The sequence below is a fragment of the Cnephaeus nilssonii genome, assembly GCF_951640355.1.
Source record: "Cnephaeus nilssonii genome assembly, chromosome: 22".
In the NCBI taxonomy this organism is placed as follows: Eukaryota; Metazoa; Chordata; class Mammalia; order Chiroptera; family Vespertilionidae; genus Cnephaeus; species Cnephaeus nilssonii.
In genome coordinates this window covers 13,170,919-13,195,368 of record NC_137093.1, presented here as the reverse complement: position 1 = coordinate 13,195,368, position 24,450 = coordinate 13,170,919, and the positions used below count along the sequence as shown (strand labels likewise).

Sequence of the window (24,450 nt, the reverse complement as noted above, 5' to 3'; positions counted from 1 at the left end):
CAGTTCAAGCACATGCCTTTCTTTCCTTTCTCTTTTTCCCCAAGGTTAAAGATTTTTTGTTCTAAAATTTAAAATGTTCAAGGTGCATAAAGTAAAAAAGAGAATAGAAACATTGGGATAATAGGGGAGATGCTAAAGATGAAAAATACAAGCATCACTTTTCTGGCTCTGAATGCTTAGATACCTACTGTTTTTTTTTGTTTGTTTGTTTGTTTGTTTTTAAATATATATTTTATTGATTTTTCACAGAGAGGAAGAGAGAGGGATAGAGAGTTAGAAACATCAATCAGCTGCCTCTTGCACAACCCCTACTGGGGATGTGCCCGCAACCAAGGTACATGCCCTTGACCGGAATCGAACCTGGGACCTTTCAGTCCGCAGGCCGACGCTCTATCCACTGAGCCAAACCGGTTTCGGCCAGATACCTACTGTTGATAGCCTCTTACTTACCCTTCTAGAAATCTTCTATGCATATGCAAGCATAGAATAGGAAACTCGTTTCCCCCACACCTTGTTCTTTTCATCTAACCATTTGTCTTGGATGTTTCTCTATAGCGCCACATACAGAGACACCTCTCGTTTTGATGGCTGGGTGATGCTCCAGTGGATGGATGTACTCTGGTTTATCTGACCAGTCTCCTGATGGACATTCAGCCAGGGCTGTTAGGAGAATCTTCATACATATAACCCTTAAGATATGTCACTAGTGGTGGGTTGCTGGGTGGAACACTGTGGGAATGTTAGGGTAGGTGATGGACATCACCCTTCAGGAAGTACATGTCAGTGTTTGTCCCTCTAAATGGCGTAGGCCATCTGTTCTTCACAGCCTCACCATTCCTGGGCAGTATCTAGTCTGTGACAGGGAAGGCCTGGATTTTTCAAAATTTACTCAAAGCTGTTCTCCTTGTTCGTTAGGGTTTTGCGCTCAACAGATCCCGACCGCTTCCAGGTCATGTTCTGCTACTTTGAGGATAAAGCTATTCAGAAAGACAAGTCTGGTAAGTTTATTATTGTGGTACTCGCGTGATGAACTGAGCTTTGTAAGGTAAAGAGGGATACTACTCCCTATTTTCTGTCTGTGTGCAAAGATCAATATAAAACATATAACCTTAAAAAATACCTATCTTTGTGACTCTGCCACTACTGCAAGAGGCCTAAGAGCAGAAAGAGCATCACTCTTGCCCACCATCAATGCTCAAGTGTGCTCCAGCCCCCAGGTTTCAGTCCCTAATACTATCCTCTGCTCAAAGGATCTGGGCTCCTTGGATGGTCGTTGTTGGACCTGGAGCATCTTGTTGCCAAGGAACAGTCATGCCTTTTAAAGTCCAGAGCGGAACCAATTTAAAAGGACTCCCAGTAGAAAAATTACCATAATTTGAACATGCATAAAATATTTTTATTATTTTGCTTAAAATAAAATCACATATACTAGGGTGTGTGTGTGTGTGTGTGTGTGTGTTTAAAATATTTGTTTCTTCCATTAAGTATTTGTGAAATAAAGACATGCAGTTGTTTCTATTGTAATCAGGAAAGAGCTATACCGTCTAGAGAAGAAGGTCATACCTGGTCTCAGAGGAGGACCAGGTAGAAAGGGCAGGTGATGGACAAAGCATCCTACCAAGTAGCCAGTTAGAAATGCTCCATTAAATCTGAAGAATAAAGATTTATTAAATTTTTTAAAAAAAGAAAGAAATGCTCCATTAGCCAAGGGAGAGCTTGGTGTGGTCACATCCCCTGTTCCTCACTGTGAAGGGCTCCTTGGTAATCCTGCTGGTTATGAGGAGACCCAGTTAGGACCACAAGTGTTTCCTAGGACATTGTCAGGCCAGACCATGCCCTGATATGATTCGAGGAGGAGGGCACTTAACCTCTGTGCTGTTTTTTTTTGGTCTAATCATGAGCAAATATCAGACAGGCGTAAATTGAGGAACCTCCTACACAATACCTGTTCTCTTCAGAAATGTCAAGATCATACAAGACAAGAACAGATTGAGGCATCAACATAGATTGGGGGAGACCAAGGAGACACGATGAGTAAATGCCATGTGGCATCCTGGATTGGATCCTGGAACAGAAAAGGGATACATGCTAGTGGGAAAATTGGAGAAATCCATATAGAGCCTGAAGTTTAGGAAATCATATCGTATCAATGTCCAATTCTTAGTTTTGACAAATGCAATGTTAATATCAGGGGAAGCTGGGTGGAGGGTGTATGGGACTCCTCAGTAAGTCTAAAATTATGTCCAAACAAAACATTTGAAAGTAGCTGGGGTTGGTCTCTTTCTGTTGATGCTCCTGACCATGGAATCCCTCTTGTTTCAGGGATGATGCAGTGTGTGATTGCCGTCGCAGACAAAGTATTTGAAGCCTTCCTAAACATGATGGCGGATAAAGTAAGCCTTGTCAGAGAGCCAGCACGTGTTTGCCGGGGGCACACGGAGGGCGCCTGCTGTACCTGTCTCTTCTGACTTTCCAGGCAAAGACCAAGGAGAATGAGGAGGAGCTGGAGCGGCACGCGCAGTTCCTCCTGGTGAACTTCAACCACATTCACAAGAGGATACGGAGGGTGGCGGACAAGTACCTGTCTGGCCTTGTGGATAAGTACGCTCATTTTCCTTTTATTGCTCTGTGTGTGTGTACACATATACCTGTGTGATCTCGATACATTATCAGTCCAGAAAAAAATGGAGTCAGAATTAAAGCTTTCAAAGCGATGCAGCCTCCCAAGAGTGCTGGAGTTTGCTGTAGTCACTATGAGTCAGAGCTGTGCAGTCTGTCCTCTCCACCCTGGGGCCCCTCATCCAGGAGCAGCTTCTTCTGTGTCATGCAAATACTGCCATTTTCCATCTGTGCCACGATGTGAAAACATCAAGGAGCCCGGGTCATAAAATAGAAGGCTCCCTTGGGAGGTGGGGAGTGTGGCCTGGCCACTGGGTAACCCAAGACAATCGGGTTTTAAGCAGGTCACTGGGCCCTGAGGAATGGGACTTAGCAGGAGCCTGGGAGCTTTTCTGACTGGTGCTCTGCCTTGGAAGCCTCCTGACCTCTGACCCTCAGCTGGGCAGCCAGAAGTGGGACTCTCAGCCTCCCTTTAAGGAATGTGGGTGCCCTGGGATTTGGCTCCTGGGCCCTGAAAAGTGGCTCTCGGTGCAGGTTTCCCCACTTGCTATGGAGCGGGACGGTGCTGAAGACCATGCTGGACATCCTCCAGACCCTGTCTCTGTCGCTGAGTGCAGTAAGTGTCCCTGCCCACCATATGCTGAGCCTGATTCTGCTACAAGTGGCTTAATTGGGGGTGGGAAGCCCAAACCCTACCCTGACCTTTCCCAGTAAGCCACAGCAAGTTTGGAAGCCTGTCCCAGACGGGACGAGTTGGGGGAAGGAAGGCAAATGCTCTGCTGCCCGGCGTCCCAGGAGGCACAGCTCGGCAGGGGCAGCTGGGGCAAGGCTGTTGGAAGAGGAAGTCCTGTTGTGCTTTCAGGATATTCACAAGGACCAGCCTTACTACAGCATCCCCGACGCCCCCTATCGGATCACCGTTCCTGACACATGTGAAGCCCGGGAGGTAGGCCAGAGCGGTCCCCTTCTTAAGGGCCGTTTCACTGCCATCTTCTGTGTCTGTTAGGGCCAGCATGTTCCGCACATCATGTCATTCAGTCTCCGGCAGTTTAAGGTGTGAGCAGTATGTGCCCTATCCATCAGTTGCCAGGGTCGCACAGTATGAATGGGTGCCAACTCACCCCCAGGTCTGTCTGCCACACAGCCCCATGCAAGGATTACAGACCAGATGTGTGCGGGTTCCCTGTACCCAGGAGCCTTGGTGTTGGAGCACAGTACCTCCTTTGGTTTGCTATGGCTGCCATAACAGAGTATCACAGACTGGGTAGCTTAAACAACAGAAGTGTATTTTCACGTATTTCTGGAGGCTGAAGTTTGAGATCAAGGTGTTGGGAGTGTTGATGTCTTCTGGAGCTCTCTCCTTGGTTGGTGGATGGCTGTCTTTTCCCTGCACTCTCACATGCTTGTCCCTCTGTACATGACTTTGTCTTCATCTGCTCTTCTTACAAGGACACCAGTCCTGTTGGGTTAGGGCCCACCCTGATCCCGTTTTAATGTAATCACTTCGCTGAAGACCCTGGCTCCAGTTAGTTACATTCTGAAGTGCTGGGGGTTAGAGCTTCCACATTGATTTGGGGGGACACAATTGGGCCATAGCTATCCACAGTGTACTGGTGGGGTCCTCTGATAGCCCAGATACCCTGACCTCGGTTGATCACACCCCTTTTCAGAGCATCGTGAAGGACTTTGCTGCGCGCTGTGAAATGATCCTACAGGAGGCGATGAAGTGGGCACCTACCGTCACCAAATCCCACCTCCAGGTACTTTTAAAAAATCATCAAAAAGAAATCGTGATAAGCTCTTTCACACCATCCAGCGAGCTTTACACACACTCAGTACAAACAGCACTGTGTGAATAAACAGACCAGCATTAGTGTAGTGCCTGAGAATAGAAGCCTCAGGAAATGATCTGCATTGGGAGCAGGTTGTGGGGTAATTGTGCTGTTTGGGGGTGAGGGAGGCCAGTGGGATTGGATCTGTGCCTTCCTCTGTCCGCACGCAGCCCTATCAGCAGGCTGCTCGGCAATGGAACTGCCAAACTGCCTGGGTGTGGGCGGCAGGGCCAGGCCCTGCAGCTGTTTCCCCAGCACTTGGCAGATAGCAAATGCTCCCAAGGACGTGCTAGGAATCGGTGGTCCTCTCACATCTGCTGTGTGCCAGCCGCTCTGGGGACCAGCTTTGTGCTTGTTCACCTGGAAGCAGCAGCCAGTCAGAGGGGGGCTCTTTCTCACTCCCTGGGGCCCCACAGCCGTCGGGAGGGGCAGACCCAGCCCTGGAGCCAGCGTTTGCTTTACTACCTCACACCTCTGTTTATCAAGTGTTGTTTTTACCTTTAAAGTAAAACAGCATTTTTCCCTATTTCAGGAATATCTAAACAAACATCAGAACTGGGTGTCGGGACTGTCCCAGCACACGGGGCTGGCTATGGCCACCGAGAGCATTCTTCACTTTGCCAGCTACAACAAGCAGAACACGACTCTCGGGGTACGTGAAGGAGCTCACTGCTCCCCAGGAGCACTGTGTAAGCCAGCGTGGGGGAAGGGCCACCGCTGATGTGTGCTTTTCACGAAAGCCACCTGGGCACCCACAACTGCCTGTGTGAGGCGCTCAAAGTGTCTGTTGGTAGATCGGAATCTTGTGAGAGCTCCCAGGTTCAGAGATCAGCTGGTCAGTCACGCAGGCATTTCCTCACTGTCTTCTGTTTTCAAACTGTGGACTGATGGAGGTAAGCTTGATTCATTAAGGAGGTCAGATTTGGATTTCTGGGAGTCCACATCCTTGAGGAAGGAAACTGATCTGTGGTAGACACATCAGCAATAATTAGAGTCGTGTTGACTTTCGACAACGCGCAGTGCGTGCTGAACTGCATGTACAGGTGCTCGGCTTGGTCTTGTTCTGCTCGAGATGAATTCAGAGGGCAGCACGTCCAGGGTAGTGCTTTCTGAAGTAAATTAGGGCCTAGGATCAAAGTAGGGTTGAGAACGGGTGATCTGCCTGGCAGCGTTGCACTTTGGTGTCTCCCAACCAGCCGGGGCTCTGTGCTCCCTTGGTGCTTCTTAACTCTCTCAGGGTGGGTGGGGAGGCTGCCTGCCTATCTGTTAAGGATTCGGTGCGGTGGAGGTGCAGCACCAGGGAGGGTGCCCTGTGACCTCGGAGGCAGGGAGGAGCCCATTAGCAGAGCCAGAGGAGGCCAGTGTCTGTTTACCCAGGTCATCCTCGAGCACTCCCCTAAGGTTCCTGTGTTTTCTCTGAAGAAAAAAGCCTCTCGACACAGGCAGCAGAGGCCTTCCTGCTCCCGCAGGGCCCGGTGCATTGGCTCAGCTCCCCAACCTCGGGCTCGCACCAATCCGAGGACACAGGCAGCAGCCAGAAGCAGGGCTCGCAGACTAAGAATGCATGTGACAACTTGTAGTCTTTCTCTAGACTCTAGCCAGCTGACTTGTAAGAGATTTTGCCTAAAAGACTTAAATATTATTCTTTAGAAAATTAGATTTTGGTTAGGTTTTCCTTTTCTGTTGCTAAAGACAAAAGGATACTTTTTATTGTGTTTCTGATTGTTGCTGTGCTGGAGGTGCTGGCATAGGTGCCCCTGCTCCATGGAAAGCAAAGCAGTCTGCAGGCCCACGGCACTCCATCACATGGCAGTCAGGGAGCTGTTTCAGAGTTACAGAGAGGGGTCACTGAGACCCGGAGTCTTAGGGGGTGGGAGGTGGGCTAAGGCCTGAGGCTGAAGCAGAGGAAGTGGGGGGATGTTTTCCCCACTCTGTGGGTTGTCTACTCAGTGTGCCCCTTTCCATCAGCAGCAAGTGGATGTCTCAGAGCTTTTACTGGCTCTGTTGCTGCTCTCACTTCAGGCACCCTCTACCTTCTCTAAGTCACATTCACACACCAGACCATCGCAGAGGGGCATCCCGTGACCATTAACGTCACAGCATGGCGATTGCAGTTAATGGTGATTTCACGGCAATCAGGTGATTGTTCTGCTGCAAAGGCCTGTGCATCACTGGGTGACAGTAGTCAGGATGGCCTTCCAGAGAAATTTTTCGTGCTGAAATTTAAAAAAAAAAAATCATTTTTCCATGGGACATAACAGACTAGAGGGTCTTCTAAAGTAGTTCATTTTACTATCTTGCCAGCACTGAAGATTTTTAATAACCCCTGCATCTGAACCTGACTTCTTAATTGGACTTAGGTTTAGCCATGGTAAACATGAGGAAAGCACAGTGCTATGGTCTGAAGTAATTATTGATATTTGTCTGTAGGCAACTCAGCTCACCGAGCGCCCAGCCTGTGTGAAGAAAGATTACTCCAACTTCATGGCGTCGCTGAATCTGCGCAACCGCTATGCGGGCGAGGTACTTCTGCTGCCCTGTGTCCGAGGCCCTTCAGAGTGTCCTCTGGTTCTGATGTCAGTCAGCTCCTTCCCAACAGAAAATGAGCAGGGAGTCTGGTGAATGTGGAACTCACTCATTTGAAGGCTGGCCCCTGGGACCGTTAGCACAGCCTGGAGCATTTATGACAGTCACTCACCACACTGGCTATTCTGAAGCATTTGATTTTTCTGGTTGTTTTCTTAATATGTTTTTATTGATTTTGGAGAGAGAGGTAGGGAGAGGGATAGAGAGAAAGAAACACCAGTGAGAGAAAGAACAATCAACTGCCTCTTGCATGCTGACCTGATATCCCGTATAGTGAGGCTGATTTTGTTGAGTCACTGATTGATTCTGAAGGAACTTTATTCAACCAACATGCACAAGACCTATGGGAGTCAGACCCTAGGCTCAGTGCTGGAATACAAAGATGATAAGACCAGGTTCCTGCCCTCAAGGACCATCTAGAATGGTGGGAACACTAACACACATTTCTTTTTTTTTTTTTAATCCTTACCTGAGGATATTTTTTCCGTTGATCTTTAGAGGAATAGTAGAAGGGAGGGAGGAGGGGGAGAGCGAGACACACACACATTGACTGGTGGCCTCCCACCTGTACCCCGATGGGGGCCGGGAATCAAACCTGCAACCGAGGTATGTGCCTTTGACCGGGAATCGAACCTGCAACCCTTTGGTCCCTGGGCCAGTGCTCTAACCATGGAGCCAAACAGGCCAGGGCTCACACACATTTCTAAAAGAGAATTTCCCCAAAATCTCTGACCAGTGGTAGCATCACTGACTTGAGCCTGTCACTCTCTGCATGCTTACCGTAGGCTCTAGTTTGGGGCAGCGAAGCATCCTGTGGTCCTGCCTTGATTGTGGTTAGGTGGCTGCCGGGGCCTCACCATGTGCCCGAGTTACGCACGCCTCTGCTGACATAGCATGCTTCTTGCAGGTGTATGGAATGATTCGGTTCTCCGATGCCACAGGCCAGATATCTGACCTGAACAAAATGATGGTCCAGGAGCTGAACACAGCACTAGACCTCAGCAATCCTCAGCACTACACACAGGCCATGTTCAAGCTGACAGCGATGCTCATCAGCAGCAAAGGTAAGGGACCAGCCGTGTGGACCTCTGGGCTCGTTTGTGAACAGCTTGTTGGCATCCATCATCCTAGTGAATTGGAGTTCTGGCTGAAGAAAGAGCTGGAGCTCCCCCAGTAGAGATCCCTGTGGCCTCTCTGGTGGGTAGAAGTAAATAAAAGGCCATCGTTGTCCCAGCTGATGCTGACTGACTGACTATCTTGCTCACCTGGGGAGGCCATGGGGTTCAGCCCATGTTCAAGGCCTCTGAACAGTGTGTTTGGTTCCAGATTGTGACCCACAGCTTCTCCATCATTTGTGTTGGGGTCCCCTCCGGATGTTCAATGAGCATGGCATGGAGACTGCCCTGGCCTGCTGGGAGTGGCTGCTGGCCGGCAAGAACGGAGTGGAAGTGCCGGTAGGACACCCGGGTCGTCTGCTCTTAAGGGTGGGGCGGGATGAGAGACGGAGAGAGCTTATCCTCAGCTGATGAGCTTGGAGACCCTGGCATGCCCTTTACCCTCTGGGGCTTCAGTCTCCTTATGTGTGAGAGTGTGATATTTTTTTAAATTGATTTCAGAGAGGAAGGGAGAGGGGGAGAGAAACATCAATGATAGAGAATCATTGATTGGCTGCCTCCTGCACGCCCCCTACTGGGAATCGAGCCTGCAACCCAGGCATATGCCCTTGACTGGAATCGAACCTGGGAGCCTTCAGTCCGCAGGCCCATGCTCTATCCACTGAGCAAAACCAGCTGGGGCAAGAGTGTGATATTAATGCCTGCCCACGCGACTGTCATATGTTAAACGCATCCCAGTGGTGCCTCGAAGTTGTTATTTTTCCAAAGCTCAGTAGGGGGAGCCATTTCTCTGAGATTGGAACACATATCAACATTGGAAATGGTTGTGTTTGTCCCCAGGGATACTTCTCTGGGACTGCTAGTTTTGGGGGGAGCAGCCTTCCTTTTGTCCGTTTTTCTGAAGTTGCTATTAGAGTGAGCCCACAGGGGCTTGCCTTAGCTGTCGCCTGCCCACGCTACCTAGAATGTCACGTACACCCTCATTCACTCTTCCAGGCCTCTTCATGGCTGTTTTCCCCTTAGCAGAGATCAGTGTCCACTGTCTATAGCTTGCTTCTCTTGTTGTCCGTGGCCCTGAAGTAAACTAGGTGGATGTGTTTGTCTTGTTCAGACTCCATTCCCAGAGCCCAGAAGGCCCTGGCCAGAGGCAGCGACCAGGACATGCTTATCAAACAAATGAGTGATTGTGCTGTGGCTCATTGGTCCTGGTGGCCCTGCCGTTTCTTCATCTATTGCAGGAGTGGGGAACCTTTTTTCTGCGAAGGACCGTTTGGATACTTATAACATCAATCGAAGGCCATACAAAATTATCAACTTAAAAATTAGTCTGCTATATTTGGTCAAGCATTTAATTAACTCACCCCTAATGCCTTGGCAGGGCCAAACCGAATGATTTATTGGACCTTATACGGCCCACGGGCCGGATGCCCCCCTTCTCCCACCCTCGATCACTTACATAGCTCTGCAGGAAATAGAAACCAAGAGCAGTGCCCTGACCAATGGGAGTTTGTTCTTCTCTGTTGTGAGCAGTTTGTTGATATCCCAGGCCTGTTGTCTGCAACTCTGACACCTTTAGTGTGTGGACTTTGTGCCTCAGGCAGGAAGGAGGGCAGAGGGCCAGGGCAAGCACCACTTGCCATGCTCTTCCCCAGGGCCTCACTCAGTTGATGCCCACTTGCTCATTAGCGCTAATGAAAACCTGAGCTACCCCAAGCAGCAGAGGCCTGGATGAGGGTACTTGTGACTGGCCACTTGGCCACCCACACAAAACCATAACTTAAGGAAGGAGGAAGTAAATACTGAGCAGAGCCAGGCAGTTGCAGACTCCACTCACCCTCCCCAGTTATTCTCCAGCCTGGTTAGTGGCATGAAGGCATTTTGCAGGGTCCGTGTAGGGTGGAGAAAAGGAAGTGGGTTCTAGAACCAGAATCCAGTTCTGCCCTTGCTAGTTCAGAGGCCTGCCATCACAAGCAGTCCTGGCTGCCACCACACAGAACATGGCCTGGCAATAGTTCAAGAATGGGCTTCATGTTAAAAAAACAAAAAGCTAGGAAGTGGGATCATAGGTGGTCTTTATTTTTAGTCACACTTTCCTTGGTCCATAAACTTTGTTCAGTGAGCATCTGTTCCTTTTATAATAAACAGTAATTAGTAAGCACCTTTCTGTGCTCTGTGAGGAGCTAACAGTCGTTGTGTACTTGCAGTTTTTGCGGGAGATGGCGGGGGCCTGGCAGATGACAGTGGAGCAGAAGGTCGGCCTTTTTTCTGCTGAAATAAAGGAAGCAGACCCCCTGGCAGCGTCAGAAGCCAGTCAGCCCAAACCCTGTGCCCCTGAAGTGACCCCTCACTGCATCTGGATTGACGTATGTGCCTGGACCCCACTGCCTCTCCACGCCTCTCCAGGCTCAGCTGTGCTCCGCCCCCTCTAGCTACAGGGGTGGGGGCTCCCTGTGGGGCCTGGTGCCCAGTGAGCATGGGGCTCCGGGGTTAAGATTGTCTTACCTGCTGGGGGAGGGGTTAGATAGGCTGTTCTGTTCCAGCCTTATCCCCAGGCCCCTGTCAGCCCCTTCCTGCTTCCCTCAGACCACCCTGAGCACAGAGCCTCTCCCCGCCTGGCTGAGCTGGCTTGGGATGAGCCAGCCCGGCCCCGTCATGGCAGCGTATTGTCCTTGCCTCTTAGTTCCTGGTGCAGCGGTTCGAGATCGCCAAGTACTGCAGCTCTGACCAAGTGGAGATCTTCTCCAGCCTGCTGCAGCGCTCCATGTCCCTGAACATCGGCGGGGCCAAGGGGAGCATGAACCGACACGTGGCAGCCATTGGGCCTCGCTTCAAGTGAGGGGCTCTCCTCCTCTTGTAGGGGGGCTGAGCTGCTGGTGCTGCGGGCCCTCTGCATGGCGGTTTCCCCTGGTTGGTCATTTGTTCACCAGAAACTGACTGAGCTCCCAGTATGTGCACAGATGACCTGTCCCACTGCACCCTTCAGGGCTGGGGAAGTCGGCATTGTTCTGTCCACAGCAGGGGAGTATCCAGGAAGCTGATCCACTCGTTGACCTGGAGCAGCCAGATGTTGGGCAGCCTTTCTAAATTGGTTGGGGGTGGGTGGCAGCAAAATGGTGGTGAATGAAAAATAGCATGTGGTACCCTGACTGGTGTGGCTCAGTTGGTTGGGCATCATCCCATACACCAAAATGTTGCTGATTCGATGCCAGATGTGGGCACATGCCTGGGTTGCAGGCTCAATCCCCAGTAGGGGACATGCAGGAGGCAGCCAATTGATGTTTCCTTTTCACATCTCTCTCCCTCTCCATCCCTCTCTCTCTCTCTAAAAGTCAATTTTTTTTAACCTTATAAAAAAAGATAGGTGGTGTGACAAGGTCAGGCCAGGGAGCCGGCGGTGACTTGGTCAGGTCATTTCTGATCATGCCAACTACATGCTAAGTCCTGTGCAAAACACCAGATATATGAGGGGAGGGCACATAATCCCCTTTGGGATGTGTGGCCTGGTGGGGGGCCTCAAGCCAGGTGCTATGACCGGGGGTGCTCTAGACATAGCAGGAAAGGCCAGCCTGATGTGGGGAGGAGAGGTCTGAGCTGGACCTGCAGGTGCTGGGTGGTCAGATGGAGGGAAGGTGCAGCCCCTACTGGGGTATGCCCCTTCTCTGCCTTACCTCTTCCTGCTGCCCACCAGTGATGCCAGCTCTGTCTGCCCCTCCCGTGAGCTCCAGACCCGTGTTCCTGCAGCCCACTGGGTGCTGCTTGGGCTGTACTTCCCAGGCCACTTCGAGGAAGGGCTAGTTCTTTTTTCCCTGATTTTAAAATTGTCACCGACCTATGCTTTTATAAGATGCCATGAGAATGAACTAGAAAAGGACCCACATAGCAATGTGGAATTGCTATAGAAATGATTAGGTGCTTCCTCTCTGTTCCTGTACTTGACCTTGTCACAGACCAACACTGTTTGTAGATGCTTGTTCAGGAGCCCTGACCTGGCAGAACCAGGTCCTTGGTAAATTACTTTTTTTAAAAATATATATTTTATTGATTTTTTTACAGAGAGGAAGGGAGAGGGACAGAGAGCTAGAAACATCGATGAGAGAGAAACATCAATGAGAGAAACATCGACCAGCCGCCTCCCGCACACCCCCTACCAGGGATGTGTCCACAACCAAGGTGCATGCCCTTGACCGGAACCGAACCTGGGACCCTTCAGTTCGCAGGCCGATGCTCCACCCACTGAGCCAAACCGGTTTCGGCAATTTTTTTTTTTTAACTTCAATTAATTGTTCTGCCTTCAGAGTACCTGTAAGTGACTGCATCTTAGGGAGTAGGTGTTGTTTTTATTAATCCTCAACGGAGAATATGTTTATAGGTTTTAGAGAGAGAGGAACATCGATGTGGGAGAGAAACATGGATCAGTCACCTTCTGTACACATCCTGACAAGGGATTGAACCTACAATCTATGTATGTTCCCTGACTGGGAATCGAACCCACAACCTTTTGGTGTACAGGACAATACCCCAAACAACTGAGCCACCCGGCCATGGCTCAGGGAGTAGCTTGCAGATAGTTTGTTAAACTGAAGCTTATGGCCAAGGCAGATTAACACATTATTAATTTTATCCCAACAAAAGTGAAGGTTTAAGAAGAACCTTTCCTGGGACATGTTGGGTACAATAAACCTGTGAACTATAATCACCTGACTGATGCCGCAGTCCTGGCAGCCTAGAGCTCTGTCATTTGGAGACGTGCCCTAAGCTCAGGAGCCCACTGGTTTGCAGGGTGGGCGCGGACCCCACACAGGTTTGGTCCAGGCTGCGTAGCTTTGACTTGGCCCTGGTTCTCTCTTAGACTGCTGACCCTGGGGCTGTCTCTCCTGCACGCCGACGTGGTTCCAAATGCAACCATTCGCAACGTGCTCCGGGAGAAGATCTATTCGACTGCCTTTGACTACTTCAGGTACTCCCCGCACCGTGCTGTGTCCAGTGACAGCCCAGCTCCGGACAGTGCCTCTGGTTGTCCCCGGTCCCCAGGGGTCATTACAGGGGGAAACGGTTTGCCTGGTTTATGCCACCGAACTGATTCAGCAACCCTGACACCGCTGGGTTTGACTCTCCCAGCCCTGTGCTGTGTTTCCATGTGTGTCCTTAGCTAGCCTCCCTATGAGATGAACAATAATTCAGTTCAATTGACTTAAGAGATTAAGTGCTTCCTTTTAACTCTCCAATTACTATGAATGGTTATTGCACGAAGAATTGCAAATACCTGCCTCCAGGGGCTTTGCAAGTATGGGTGTTGTTGTTAGATGGAAACAGCTGTGGTTGCACAAGCTGCCACAAGTACACCGTTCTGCCGAGAGCTGGAGACATTGCTGAGGATAGTGGTTGAGGTGGTCATGAGAGGGCTAGAGAGCGTCACACTCCCATGCAGGGTGAGATAGTTTTCCTGATCAGGAGCTCTAGGCTAACCTCCCATCATTCAGGTATCGCTGGTGTCCCTCTCACTGCATTATAATGTGCTGCCTTCTAGTCCCTGACTCCAGGCACTCACCTCTTGTCCCTTTGTGGTTGTTTGAAGTTGTCCCCCGAAGTTTCCTACTCAAGGAGAAAAGAGGCTGCGTGAAGACATAAGCATAATGATTAAGTTTTGGACCGCTATGTTCTCAGATAAGAAGTACCTGACTGCCAGCCAGCTTGTTCCCCCAGGTGAGGGCTGTTCTGAGCAGTGCAGCTGCTCATGGGTGGTGGGGCTGAGGTGTGGGGTAGGGGGCGGTGCAGGACAGAGGTGTGCAGTGGGCAGCCCTGAAGGAGCCAGGTCAGAAGAGCACTTAGGGCCCAGCTGAGGCCTGGCCGTGGCCATGCTGCACAGTCACCAAAGGCCTGAAACCTGCCAGGCCACCACTTCTCCAGCCCCAGCTGAGGAGCAGAATGACAGATGCCATCAGCGTAACTTCTCCCAGCACCAGCTCCGTTTACAAGCACCTGCTGCATATCTAACAGTCCGTATTGGTAGAAAACAATCAAATCGACAGGTGATTTCAACAGGAGGGGATTATGGGAGCATCCCTCAAGGAGAGGCACTTGGCCCACTGGAGTTGGGGAGCCAGGGACAATTTTCTGGGAGAGGTAACATGTGAGCTGAGTTTCTGAGGATGAATAGGAGCCAGCCAGGGTGGATGCGGGTGAGGGGTAAGGAAAGGGGCTAAAGTGTAAGCAAGCAACAAACCTCCAGAAGAAAACATGTTCTTGTTCTCGAAGCATGGAGCCAACACACACCATAAAAGTAGATGAGTGGAAAATAAAGAAGAAAAAATAATAATAATAATAATAATAAAGTAGATGAGTGGAGTTTCTGCAGCCAGACCCGCAGCTGACAGCCTGACTGCCAGGAAAGGAAAGGAAAATGAAAAGCAGGCACAGTGATTTCCTAAGTCAGCTTCCTGGCTCCACTCAGAACAGGGCAAACCGCCCTTATCATCTGCCCCCCAGGTCCTCGTGTACAACACGGTGCTGGGGATCAGATAACTGCCGTCATTTATCAAGATGACTACCATATTATTCTATTCTATCTTACAGGCTAGGAGGAAGATATAAATTTTAGTAAGCTTTTCATCTAGAACTTCTCAGATGTCTGGGTTCTGCAAAGCCATCATCAGTCATGTGTTCCCCTGCTCTTCCACTTATCTCTGGTGAAAATTCAGACGCCTCATTCTAGAAGCAACAATGTCTTTGCCCACAGATAATCAAGACACCCGGAGCAATCTGGATATAGCTGTGGGCTCCCGCCAACAGGCCACGCAAGGCTGGATCAACACCTACCCCCTGTCCAGCGGCATGTCGACCATCTCCAAGAAGTCAGGTCAGTTGAAGGTTTGCTGACCGGTTCCTCAGGTCTGAGTCACATCCTGCCGGCTCAGATGGTGGACGGAGCACTGAAAGACAGCTTCCTCTGGTTCTAGAAACAAAGGGTGGGCCGGTGGCCTCCAGGGAACACATGTGTGCTCCTCTTTGCTTCCAGGCATGTCCAAGAAAACCAACCGGGGCTCCCAGCTGCACAAATACTACATGAAGCGCAGAACGCTGCTGCTGTCCCTGCTGGTAAGGCGCCACCCACCGTGTGCCCACAGCACCAGGGAGGAGGGGAGCATGTGGGCACATGCAGAAAGCGCATCAGCGTCGGTCTCATCTCGCCAGGCCACCGAGATTGAACGTCTCACCACATGGTACAACCCACTGTCGGCCCCAGAGCTGGAGCTGGACCAGGCCGGGGAGAACAGTGTGGCCAACTGGAGGTCCAAGTATACCAGCCTGAGTGAGAAGCAGTGGAAAGATAATGTGAACCTTGCCTGGAGCATCTCTCCTTACCTGGCCGTGCAGCTGCCAGCCAGGTGGGCCCCCATCACACCTGCTTGACAAGGGCTTTGCCAGAGGAAGGGGGCCTTAGTGAGGAGAAATGTGATGTGATCGTCAGGGACAGTCGCGGAAGCAATACTAGCAGGCGTCTCCTCCGCCCTGGACATTCACCCAGTCCTGTGCAGTGGTCACACAGCATAGACTCCTGCCTAGGGTACCCCGGCACCTGGAGCCCCAGGAAGTGACATCAGCACATTCAGGCCCCAGTCTTATTCGAGGAGGAAAGAAAGTGCATGGAGGCTACCACTTCAGGGAGTTGACCTGGGAAGGGGTTGGGTTTGTTCCTGGATGTTGACTCTCAGTGGCAGGCTACCCAGAGGAGGCAGCCAGCAGCCGACTCTCAGTGGCAGGCTACCCAGAGGAGGCAGCCAGCAGCCGACTCTCAGTGGCAGGCTACCCAGAGGAGGCAGCCAGCAGCAGAGGGAATGTGAACTCTCCCAGGGAAGCTCTCACAAGGACAGAGCTCAGACTGAGAGGCACTTCCAAGGCCCTCCGATTCAGTCCCACCAGAGGGATTGTGTTCCCCCCCATGTGGATGCTTTCCTGTTGGCCCATACTTGCTTACTGACCGCTTCCTCCTGGTTCTAATTCAGTCCTCTGTATCAGGACCACAGCCTGACAGTGTTTATAGAAAGTCTGTCTTGTCTTAGCCTGAGCCAGTAACTCCTGAAAACTTACACCCGCCCTCCCACTTGTAAGATGCCTTCTGGCCCGTGGATGGGTCCCTTTGGGGGCCAGGGCCAGGGGGTGTTCTAAAGGCAAGGACAGTAAAGGAGGCATCCTTTGAATGGTGAAATAGGATAATTCCTGTTGGAGATAGTTCTGGCATTTTATCATAGCCGATCATAATGCTGTTCATTGTAAACACTTGTGTTTGGAGTTACCCACGTGTCAGTAGATAGAGCTGGGATTGATCTGCATCCGTGCAGTTCAGGGCTCCCTCGGCTCCTCTTCTGCTGGTGAGGCCATCCCATCCATCCCTCTGTGGCCGTAGGTTTAAGAACACAGAAGCCATTGGCAGTGAAGTGACCCGTCTGGTTCGGTTGGACCCAGGAGCCGTTAGTGACATTCCTGAAGCTATCAAGGTAATCTATAATAATAGAAGCGTAATATACTAATTAGACCAGATGTCCTTCTGGACGACCTTCCAGATGAAGCCGGGGCTGCAAGGGAAGCCCTGGGCCCGGGTGCCAGAGGGAAGCCGGTGGGGGGAAGGAAGGCCTACTTTTGCATAAATTTCGTGCATCAGGCCTCTAGTGTAGTAGTATGTGCTGGGGGGTGAGTTCAAAATGCACGAAAACAGAATGGTCTCCATAAAAGCCTGGGAACTAGAAATATGACAGAAACCTGGTGACCTTGGTGGTATAATGATTTTTCTAATTTCCTGTTTTCTCCACTCCTCCTGTGAAGCTTTTATGTTATTGAATGTGCTTCACCCTAGTTGAAATTGTGCTGTTTTACATAACTGTCAGAAGGCTTTCCCACTTTGTTTTAAATGCTTTATAATCATCACTTTCGGGCCATCCTTGTGATGTGGGATGGAGTTGAGTATTTCCAGATGGGCCCCAGGGACAGGCCAACCATCTCCCTGTTTCCTTCCCAGTTCCTGGTCACCTGGCACACCATCGACGCCGATGCACCTGAGCTCAGCCATGTGCTGTGCTGGGCGCCCGCGGACCCGCCCACGGGGCTCTCCTACTTCTCCAGCATGTACCCACCGCATCCTCTCACGGCACAGTATGGGGTGAAAGTCCTGCGGTCCTTCCCACCGGTAAGCCCAGCCCTTGGCCTTAGTGGGACTCCCCAAAAGTGTTTAGGTGGAGAGATGAGAGACAGGCTTTATTTCAAACCCAGATGTAGGCCTGATTAAACATTGGTCTACCTTAGCACATCCTATATAATAAAAGCCTAATATGCAAATCAACCGGACAGTGGACCAACCAATGGAACATCCAGTCTCTATGATGTGCACTGACCACCAGGGGGCAGACGCTCAACGCAGGAGCTTTCCCCAGCCTGCAGGCCCCAGGCCAGCCAAGGCGGGCGCCAGCCGGGGGTCCTCCCTCCACCCCCCGCCCATCGCCCCACCAGTGGCCCTGCAGAGAGAGGCAACTGGTGATGGTGGCAGCGGCAGGGGGCGAGGCCAGCCAAGGCGGATGCCAGTGTGCGCCCCCCCCATCGGCCCACTGGTGGCCCCACAGATCGGCCCTGATCTCCAGCCAGGCCTAGGGATCCTACCCATGCACGAATTTCGTCCATCGGGCCTCTAAGTGTCTTTATATTTCTGTTTAGAAGTAGTCATAGTAAATAGATTTCATTCTAATTCAGATGTGTTTCCTAGGTATATTTCTTTTTAAGCGTCTGAGTTAAAAACAAAGTTTACTTGAGTTGGTTCCAGTTGTAGCCATACAGGCTCCTGGCCCAATGACCCCACATGATAGGCACAGTGACGGGTTTGGTAGAATGTTCCGGAGTCTGAATTTTTGCAGCTCCAGCACACAGGCCTGCTGTCACCTCAGCCCTTGTCCCCAGGCAGGCCCCTAGCAGTGAACACAGGTGGGCCTTCTCCCCTTATAGGCCCGGGAGCCTTGCTCCACTTGCTTTTTCTCACTGGTGATGTGTTCTGAGCCATTTTCCTTGCTGTCCTCTGGGCTTTCCCAGGTTCTCAGTCCTGCTGTGGTCTCCAGCGAGGACAGTATCCTGCAGGCTGAGTGACAGCACGGCCAGTCCCAGGTTGGGAGGGGGGAACCGGGACGTCCATCCATGTTGAGTTGTTCTCACCTTTCCCAGCGGTGAGGAATTGTCCTCCCTCTCTGAGGTCATAATCACTTCTCCTCATTTACAGGACGCCATCCTGTTCTACATCCCCCAGATCGTGCAGGCCCTCAGGTATGACAAGGTAAGGCTGTGCCTATGCATGCTGTTCTCTTCCCTCTGAGAGCTGTGCGGGGCGCTGGGGAGGGAGTCCTTGGCAACAAGGACACGCCGTCCAGCCTTCACACGCAGCCTGGTGATCAGGTGTGTTCCCAGCATGCCTTGGGAACAGGACCACCAACCTGTGACCACTGTCCCCGAGCTCCTTTCACACCCATCCCCGCCATGGTTGTCACCAGTGTCCATGGCCAGGAGGCCCCCACTCACCCTGAGGCCCGTCTCACTCTGCAGTGTGAGCCAGTTCTGGAAGTGTTCTCAGCATGGCCTGGGTTCCCACTCATTGGATGCGGGTCTCAGCAGGTTCCCTGACTCCCTTGTCTCCTCAGTGGGAAGCAGTGAAGATTGGATGAGATGATGTATTAGTTTGCAAGGGCGGCCGTAGCCAAGTGCCACAGACTGGGGGTCTTAAACAACAGAGATGTATTTCTCACAGTTCTGGAGGCTGGAAGTCGGAGACCGAGGCGTCAGCCAGGTTGTTTCTTCTGAGGCCTCTCTCCTTGGCTTGTAAAAGGCTGTCTTCGCCCTGTGTCCTCCCATGGTTATCCCTCTGTGTGTCTCTTCTGATAAGGACACCAGTCAGATTGGATTAGGGCCTATCCTAACTACCTCTTTTGAACTTAACCCCTCCTTAAAGACCCATCTTAAATACCGTCCCATTCTGAAGCACTGGGTGCGGGGGACACAGTTCAGCCCGTAATGGCGCACATGTACATAAGCTGTCTAGCACAGAGCCTGGCACAGAAAACCACCATGTGGGTGACCACAGCCCGGAGCCCACATGGTCCATGCATCAGGTCAGCGCCACGTCTGAGGACAGCAGCAGCACCTGCTTCTCCGACACTGACAGTCCTGCTCCCCGATGCCCTGTGCCAGCCCCTTTCCCCACTGCCTCCCGCTGAGCCCTGCGGCACCAGCCCACCTGTGGGTACCTCCCCCTGCTCCCCTCTCCACAGCAGCTGTGAGCACAGTGGCTGGTGTCCTGAGGCTTTCTTCCCCATAGATCGGCAGGATGCTTCATCTCATTCCAGAGTCCAAAGTGCTCCTAGGATCACAGCCACCCTCTCTTGATAGACCGAGTCTTGCCTTAGCTACAGATGAGTTTTAGTAGCCAGCCTACTCATTCCTCAGACTTGACAACAGCACAAATTGGTGGCAGAGTCACGGTTCTTAGAATCCAGGGGAAGGAACAGAGGAGACAAAAGCTAACTCATGCCTGTACTGCAGACCCACCACCTGGGGGCCTCATCCACTGGCCAGCCAGCCAGAACTTCACCTGGCCGGTGGGCTGTACTCACTGCAGACCCAAAAGCTGAGCTTGCTCACTGCTGGAAACCATGGCTTCTGCTCCTGCTCTGGGTAACAGTCTCTCCTGGAGAGCGGCTCCAAGCCTGGGCTGACGTGACCTTGCTGTCCTGCAGATGGGCTACGTGCGCGAGTATATTCTGTGGGCAGCATCCAAGTCCCAGCTTCTGGCACACCAGTTCATCTGGAACATGAAGACGAACATCTATCTAGATGAAGAGGGGCACCAGAAAGACCGTGAGGATTTTGTCATCTCCCCTCAGGTTCCCCCCCATCATTAACACCCCCGCAGCTGCCCCAGCCTGTAGTCCCTCTACGTCCCGTCCTTTGGCTGAAAAGCCTCACCTTTAACACAGTGGGAGCAGGTCCCCACCCACCATGAAGCCTTTGCGGGCCTACCCTGCAGATTCCCTGCCTGCCCCATGGCCCTGCCTGCCCCTCCCAGGCACTTGGGAGACCCTCCTGCTCGGGCTGAGCTGCTTCTCCCAAGCAGTGGCCCCTGTGCTTGACCCAGTGACCCCACATGAGAACCAGGGCAGCGGTTCTCAGACTTCCCTTAAGACTGACTGGGTGTAGGAACTTTGGTTACGTGGGGTTAGTCGGAGCAGAGCCATGAGAGCAGAGCCAGGAGGTGCCAGTGAGCACCCGCACCCTTGGCCCCTCTGCCTGTGCACAGCCTCACAAGAGGCAACACACTGAGGCAGGCAAACACCTCTTGGTGTGATGCTGACTGTGGGGTTCACTGAGCGCTTATCAGGGACCCCCAGGTGTCTGCAGACCTCACTCTGATGACGGCGGGTCTAGGTGCCGGGGAATATCCAGACTGTGCGTCCAGCAAGCGTGCAGGTTCTTCGGGGCGTTTCTGTGGCTCAGCTGCAGGCTCGCCCTCTCACTTTCTCCGTCAGCCGACATCGGTGACCTCCTGGAGCAGTTAGTGGAGGAGATCACAGGCTCCTTGTCGGGCCCAGCCAAGGACTTCTACCAGCGGGAATTTGACTTCTTTAACAAGATCACCAACGTGTCGGCCATCATCAAGTAAGCAGCACTCCCGCCCATCCCGCGCGGGGGGGGTTGCCTGGATGGTGAGAATGAACAGCTGGGTGGCAATCTCTGCTCTCCTGGCGGTATAGCAACATGCACAGCCATTGAGCTTCAGAAAACATCCTAGTTTCGTTCCACATACTGTCCCACAGTTCGAGGCCACTCTGCTCTCTCCTAGTTCAGAAAAGCCTAGTTAGGAAAACCAGACTGCTTCACGCGCCCACTGTTAAATGACTCCCCTCATGAGGGACACGGGGCAGGAACTCTGTGCTCCTAGAGCAGTGGTTCTCAACCTTTCTAATGTCGCGACCCACAGGTTGAGAACCGCTGCTGTAGAGCCTGAGAACATCGGAAAACACAGATATTTACATTACGATTCATAACAGTAGCAAAATTACAGTTATGAAGTAGCAACGAAAATAATTTTATGGTTGGGGGTCACCACAACATGAGGAACTGTATTAAAGGGTCGCGGCATTAGAAAGGTTGAGAACCACTGACCTAGAGGAAGTGAGCCTAGAGGGCCTCCAGGAGGAGCTAGAGCTAGGAAGCAACAAACAGAGGGTGGTCAGACAGAGGGGGTCCTGGCACCCCCAGAAGTCCTACAGGCCAGTTCCCACAGAAGACACAGTATTTCTGTCTTTTTCACAGGCCCTACCCTAAAGGCGACGAGAGAAAGAAGGCTTGTCTCTCAGCTCTGTCCGAAGTGAAAGTACAGCCTGGTAAGCCGGAGGCTGAGGAGTGGGCCTCCTTCTGCAGGGATCGGGGCACTGCCCTCCCCAAGGAGTGGGGGGGGGTGGGGGGAGGCATGACACCAGCAATGGGGCTGGCCTCCAGCCTGGGCCCTGGCTGCCCCGAGTGCCCCTCCCAGAGTCTGCTCCTGGTTGCTGGGAGCTGCTGCTCAGTAAGTTTTCCTTGCTGCCTGTGGTTTTTATAAAGACCAAGACACTGTCCTCAGCAGCTATTATTCTAGAAGGTTCCTGAACCCCAGTATAACAGGAGCAGTGTCAGCCACACAGACAGTGGGAATGGGGTTGGAATGGGGGCATCAGAGGTGTATGAGGATCTGTCAGGATGAGGGTGCCCACGTTCCCTGGTGGGAAGCTGCTCCCTGGTGCCTGTAGCTGTTGTCATGCAGAATTTGAGTCCAGTGTAGTCAAACCTGGGCTTTTTCAAGTCAAGGTGCAAATCCAGGCTTTACTCCAGAGCTCTCCATTTTTAATTTTTATTTTTAGTTCAGAGAGGAAGGGAGAGGGGGAGAGAGAAACATCAATGATGAGAGAGAATCACTGATCAGCTGCCTCCTGCATGCCCCCCACTGGGGATCGAGCCCGTAACCTGAGCATGTGCCCTGACTGGGAATCAAACTGTGACCTCCTGGTTCATAGATTGACGCTCAACCACTGAGCCACAGCTTTCCATTTTTAACCATTGGTGCAGACTTATTTTATCAAAACCCGAGCGTCCTATGCAAATGTTCACACCAGCTGGCCTCAGCAAGGTTGCCCATATGGGGCCTCAATTTAGCTCTTTCCTTGGCTTGTTCTGTTGAGCTCCTGCCCTGCTCAGCTTCTCAAGTCCACAGGGGCCTCCCATTTCCCTCATCAGTGAGTCCCCTGCTCCCCACAGACCGTGCTGCTGGGGCTTTTCCCGGAGGCACTGGGGAGCCAGTGGGGCTCCAGAGCAGAGTCGAGATCGCATCTGTGAGGCTAGAGCTGGCAGATGAAGGGTGAGAGGGAGGGATGGGACCTTGTGGTCCTGGTTCGCCCCTTTCCCCTGGTCGGACAGCCCATCTGCCTACAGCAAGGCCTCACTTTGCTCCCCGGGAGGCCCAGCCTTTCCTGTTCCAGGGCCCCTCCTTGAAGCCCACCTCCCGGAGCTCTCCCATCGCCCGGGGGCCCAGGGAGCACACTCCCCCCGGCCACTGCCAGTGTCTGGCCAGGAACAGGGTTTCTCTCGTCCTCCTATTTGACGTGTGTGCTGAGAGTGGGGAGCTACTGTTAGTGGGCTGCGTCCAAGAACTGAGGTGAGCAGAGCGGGGCAGAGAGCTCCTGCCTGGGTCCTCTGAGAGCGGGCCCCGCGCCAGCACTGGGCAGCACGCACTCCCTGCCTGTCAGCTGATATTTAACCAACGTGCCATGTGGCCTGCACAGGGAGAAAACAGGCTGAGGGCTGAGGGTGTCCTCTTGGAGAAGCGTCTCCCGGAAGGGGTGGCTCCTTTGTTAGATATCAGGAAGGACGGAGAGAGCACAGAGCCGGAGGACAGACCTCCCGTGGCCATGGAGTAAGCGTTATCAGTGCCCAGAGGAGCGCTGGAGGCCCTGGGCGCCAGCCCGTCTGCAGGGCGGACTCTGCTCGGAGAGCTCTGTGTGGCATTGGGCTGTGTCCTTGCCGTTGTCACACTCGGGCGCCCTGTGATTTGTCCTCTCTCCCTGCAGGCTGCTACCTGCCCAGCAACCCTGAGGCCATCGTGCTGGACATTGACTACAAGTCGGGGACACCCATGCAGAGGTGAAGGCCGCCTCCCTCAGCCGCTCCTGCCCGGGCTTCCCGTCGGCTGTGTCACTGTGCGCTTCTTTCTGTTGTCTTGCAGCGCTGCCAAAGCTCCGTATCTGGCCAAATTTAAAGTGAAACGATGTGGAGTTAGTGAACTTGAAAAAGAAGGTCAGTGGAGAACTTCTGTGTTCTGGGATCTAAGTATCTCCCCTTTCCAATGCCACCTTCTTAAAAAAATATTTTTTGTTTTGTTAATATGTTTTTATTGCCGCCCCTAAGAGGAAGGGAGAGGGAGAGGGGGAGAGAGAGAAACCGATCACCTACCTCCTGCACACCCCCTACTGGGGATCGAGCCGGTAGCCCAGACTTGTGCCCTGACAGGGAATTGAACTGGTGACCTCTTGGTGCATGGGTCGACACGCAAACACTGAAACACACCAGCCGAGCTAATGCCACTTCCTTTAGCATGTTTAGTTTGTTACCAGCGCCCCATGAGAGAGAGTGGTCGTCCATCCATTCATAGTGTGGCCTCTTATTTGGGGATGGCACAGAGCTCATGTGCAGTGACAGAGACCCCAAAAGGTGAGCCCCAGTCAGTCCAAGAGATCGCTTCTTGAGACCAAGTGGCCGAGGCTGTGGGCGGCGTACTCGTCTGCTCAGGCTGCCGTGCAGGTGGCCACACACTTGTAGCTGCATCCCTCCAGCCTCCGCCTCTGTCCTCACCTGGCTCTCTCCCTGTGTGCCGTGTCCGAATTCCCCTCTTCTGATAGAGGGTCCACGTTATTGTGGCCTCATGCACTCGTTCACATGTGCAAAGACCCTTTTCCCAAATAAGTCACATTCTGTGGTTTCTGGTGGGCATGAATTTAGAGGGGATGATAGTCAACCCAGTGCAGGGGGTGTGGCCCCAGCCAGGGCAGAAATGTGGGTTCCTTGGCCTTACCTGAACCTGAAGCCTGGCCACCAAGTCCTCCCAGGCACCCCAGGGTACAGACACACTCCCCTGCCCCATCTCACAGTGCCCACCACTGACCTAGGCATGCCTGCAGCCTCATTTCTAATTAAAAGCAGCTCTGTCCTCCGTTCCATTTAAGTGTAAACGTTTCTAGGAAAAG

The 24,450-nt window shown here is 52.2% G+C and overlaps 1 protein-coding gene across 2 annotated transcripts in view; it reads left to right on the top strand.

Moving 5' to 3' along the window:
• Positions 1-24,450, top strand: part of PI4KA (phosphatidylinositol 4-kinase alpha) — a 93,761-nt gene that overhangs the window by 64,184 nt on the left and 5,127 nt on the right. For both annotated transcript variants that reach the window (XM_079762835.1, XM_079762834.1), the window contains exons 23-47: positions 916-998; positions 2,323-2,393; positions 2,477-2,601; positions 3,154-3,235; positions 3,482-3,565; positions 4,290-4,379; positions 4,984-5,103; positions 6,882-6,974; positions 7,945-8,101; positions 8,364-8,491; positions 10,357-10,515; positions 10,833-10,984; positions 13,002-13,109; positions 13,728-13,855; positions 14,889-15,008; positions 15,168-15,247; positions 15,344-15,537; positions 16,557-16,647; positions 17,166-17,333; positions 18,408-18,461; positions 19,915-20,035; positions 20,704-20,833; positions 21,491-21,561; positions 23,278-23,350; positions 23,433-23,503. In XM_079762835.1, coding sequence (XP_079618961.1) covers positions 916-998; positions 2,323-2,393; positions 2,477-2,601; positions 3,154-3,235; positions 3,482-3,565; positions 4,290-4,379; positions 4,984-5,103; positions 6,882-6,974; positions 7,945-8,101; positions 8,364-8,491; positions 10,357-10,515; positions 10,833-10,984; positions 13,002-13,109; positions 13,728-13,855; positions 14,889-15,008; positions 15,168-15,247; positions 15,344-15,537; positions 16,557-16,647; positions 17,166-17,333; positions 18,408-18,461; positions 19,915-20,035; positions 20,704-20,833; positions 21,491-21,561; positions 23,278-23,350; positions 23,433-23,503 — 2,753 coding nt within the window. The remainder of the gene's footprint in view (positions 1-915; positions 999-2,322; positions 2,394-2,476; positions 2,602-3,153; positions 3,236-3,481; positions 3,566-4,289; positions 4,380-4,983; positions 5,104-6,881; positions 6,975-7,944; positions 8,102-8,363; positions 8,492-10,356; positions 10,516-10,832; positions 10,985-13,001; positions 13,110-13,727; positions 13,856-14,888; positions 15,009-15,167; positions 15,248-15,343; positions 15,538-16,556; positions 16,648-17,165; positions 17,334-18,407; positions 18,462-19,914; positions 20,036-20,703; positions 20,834-21,490; positions 21,562-23,277; positions 23,351-23,432; positions 23,504-24,450) is intronic.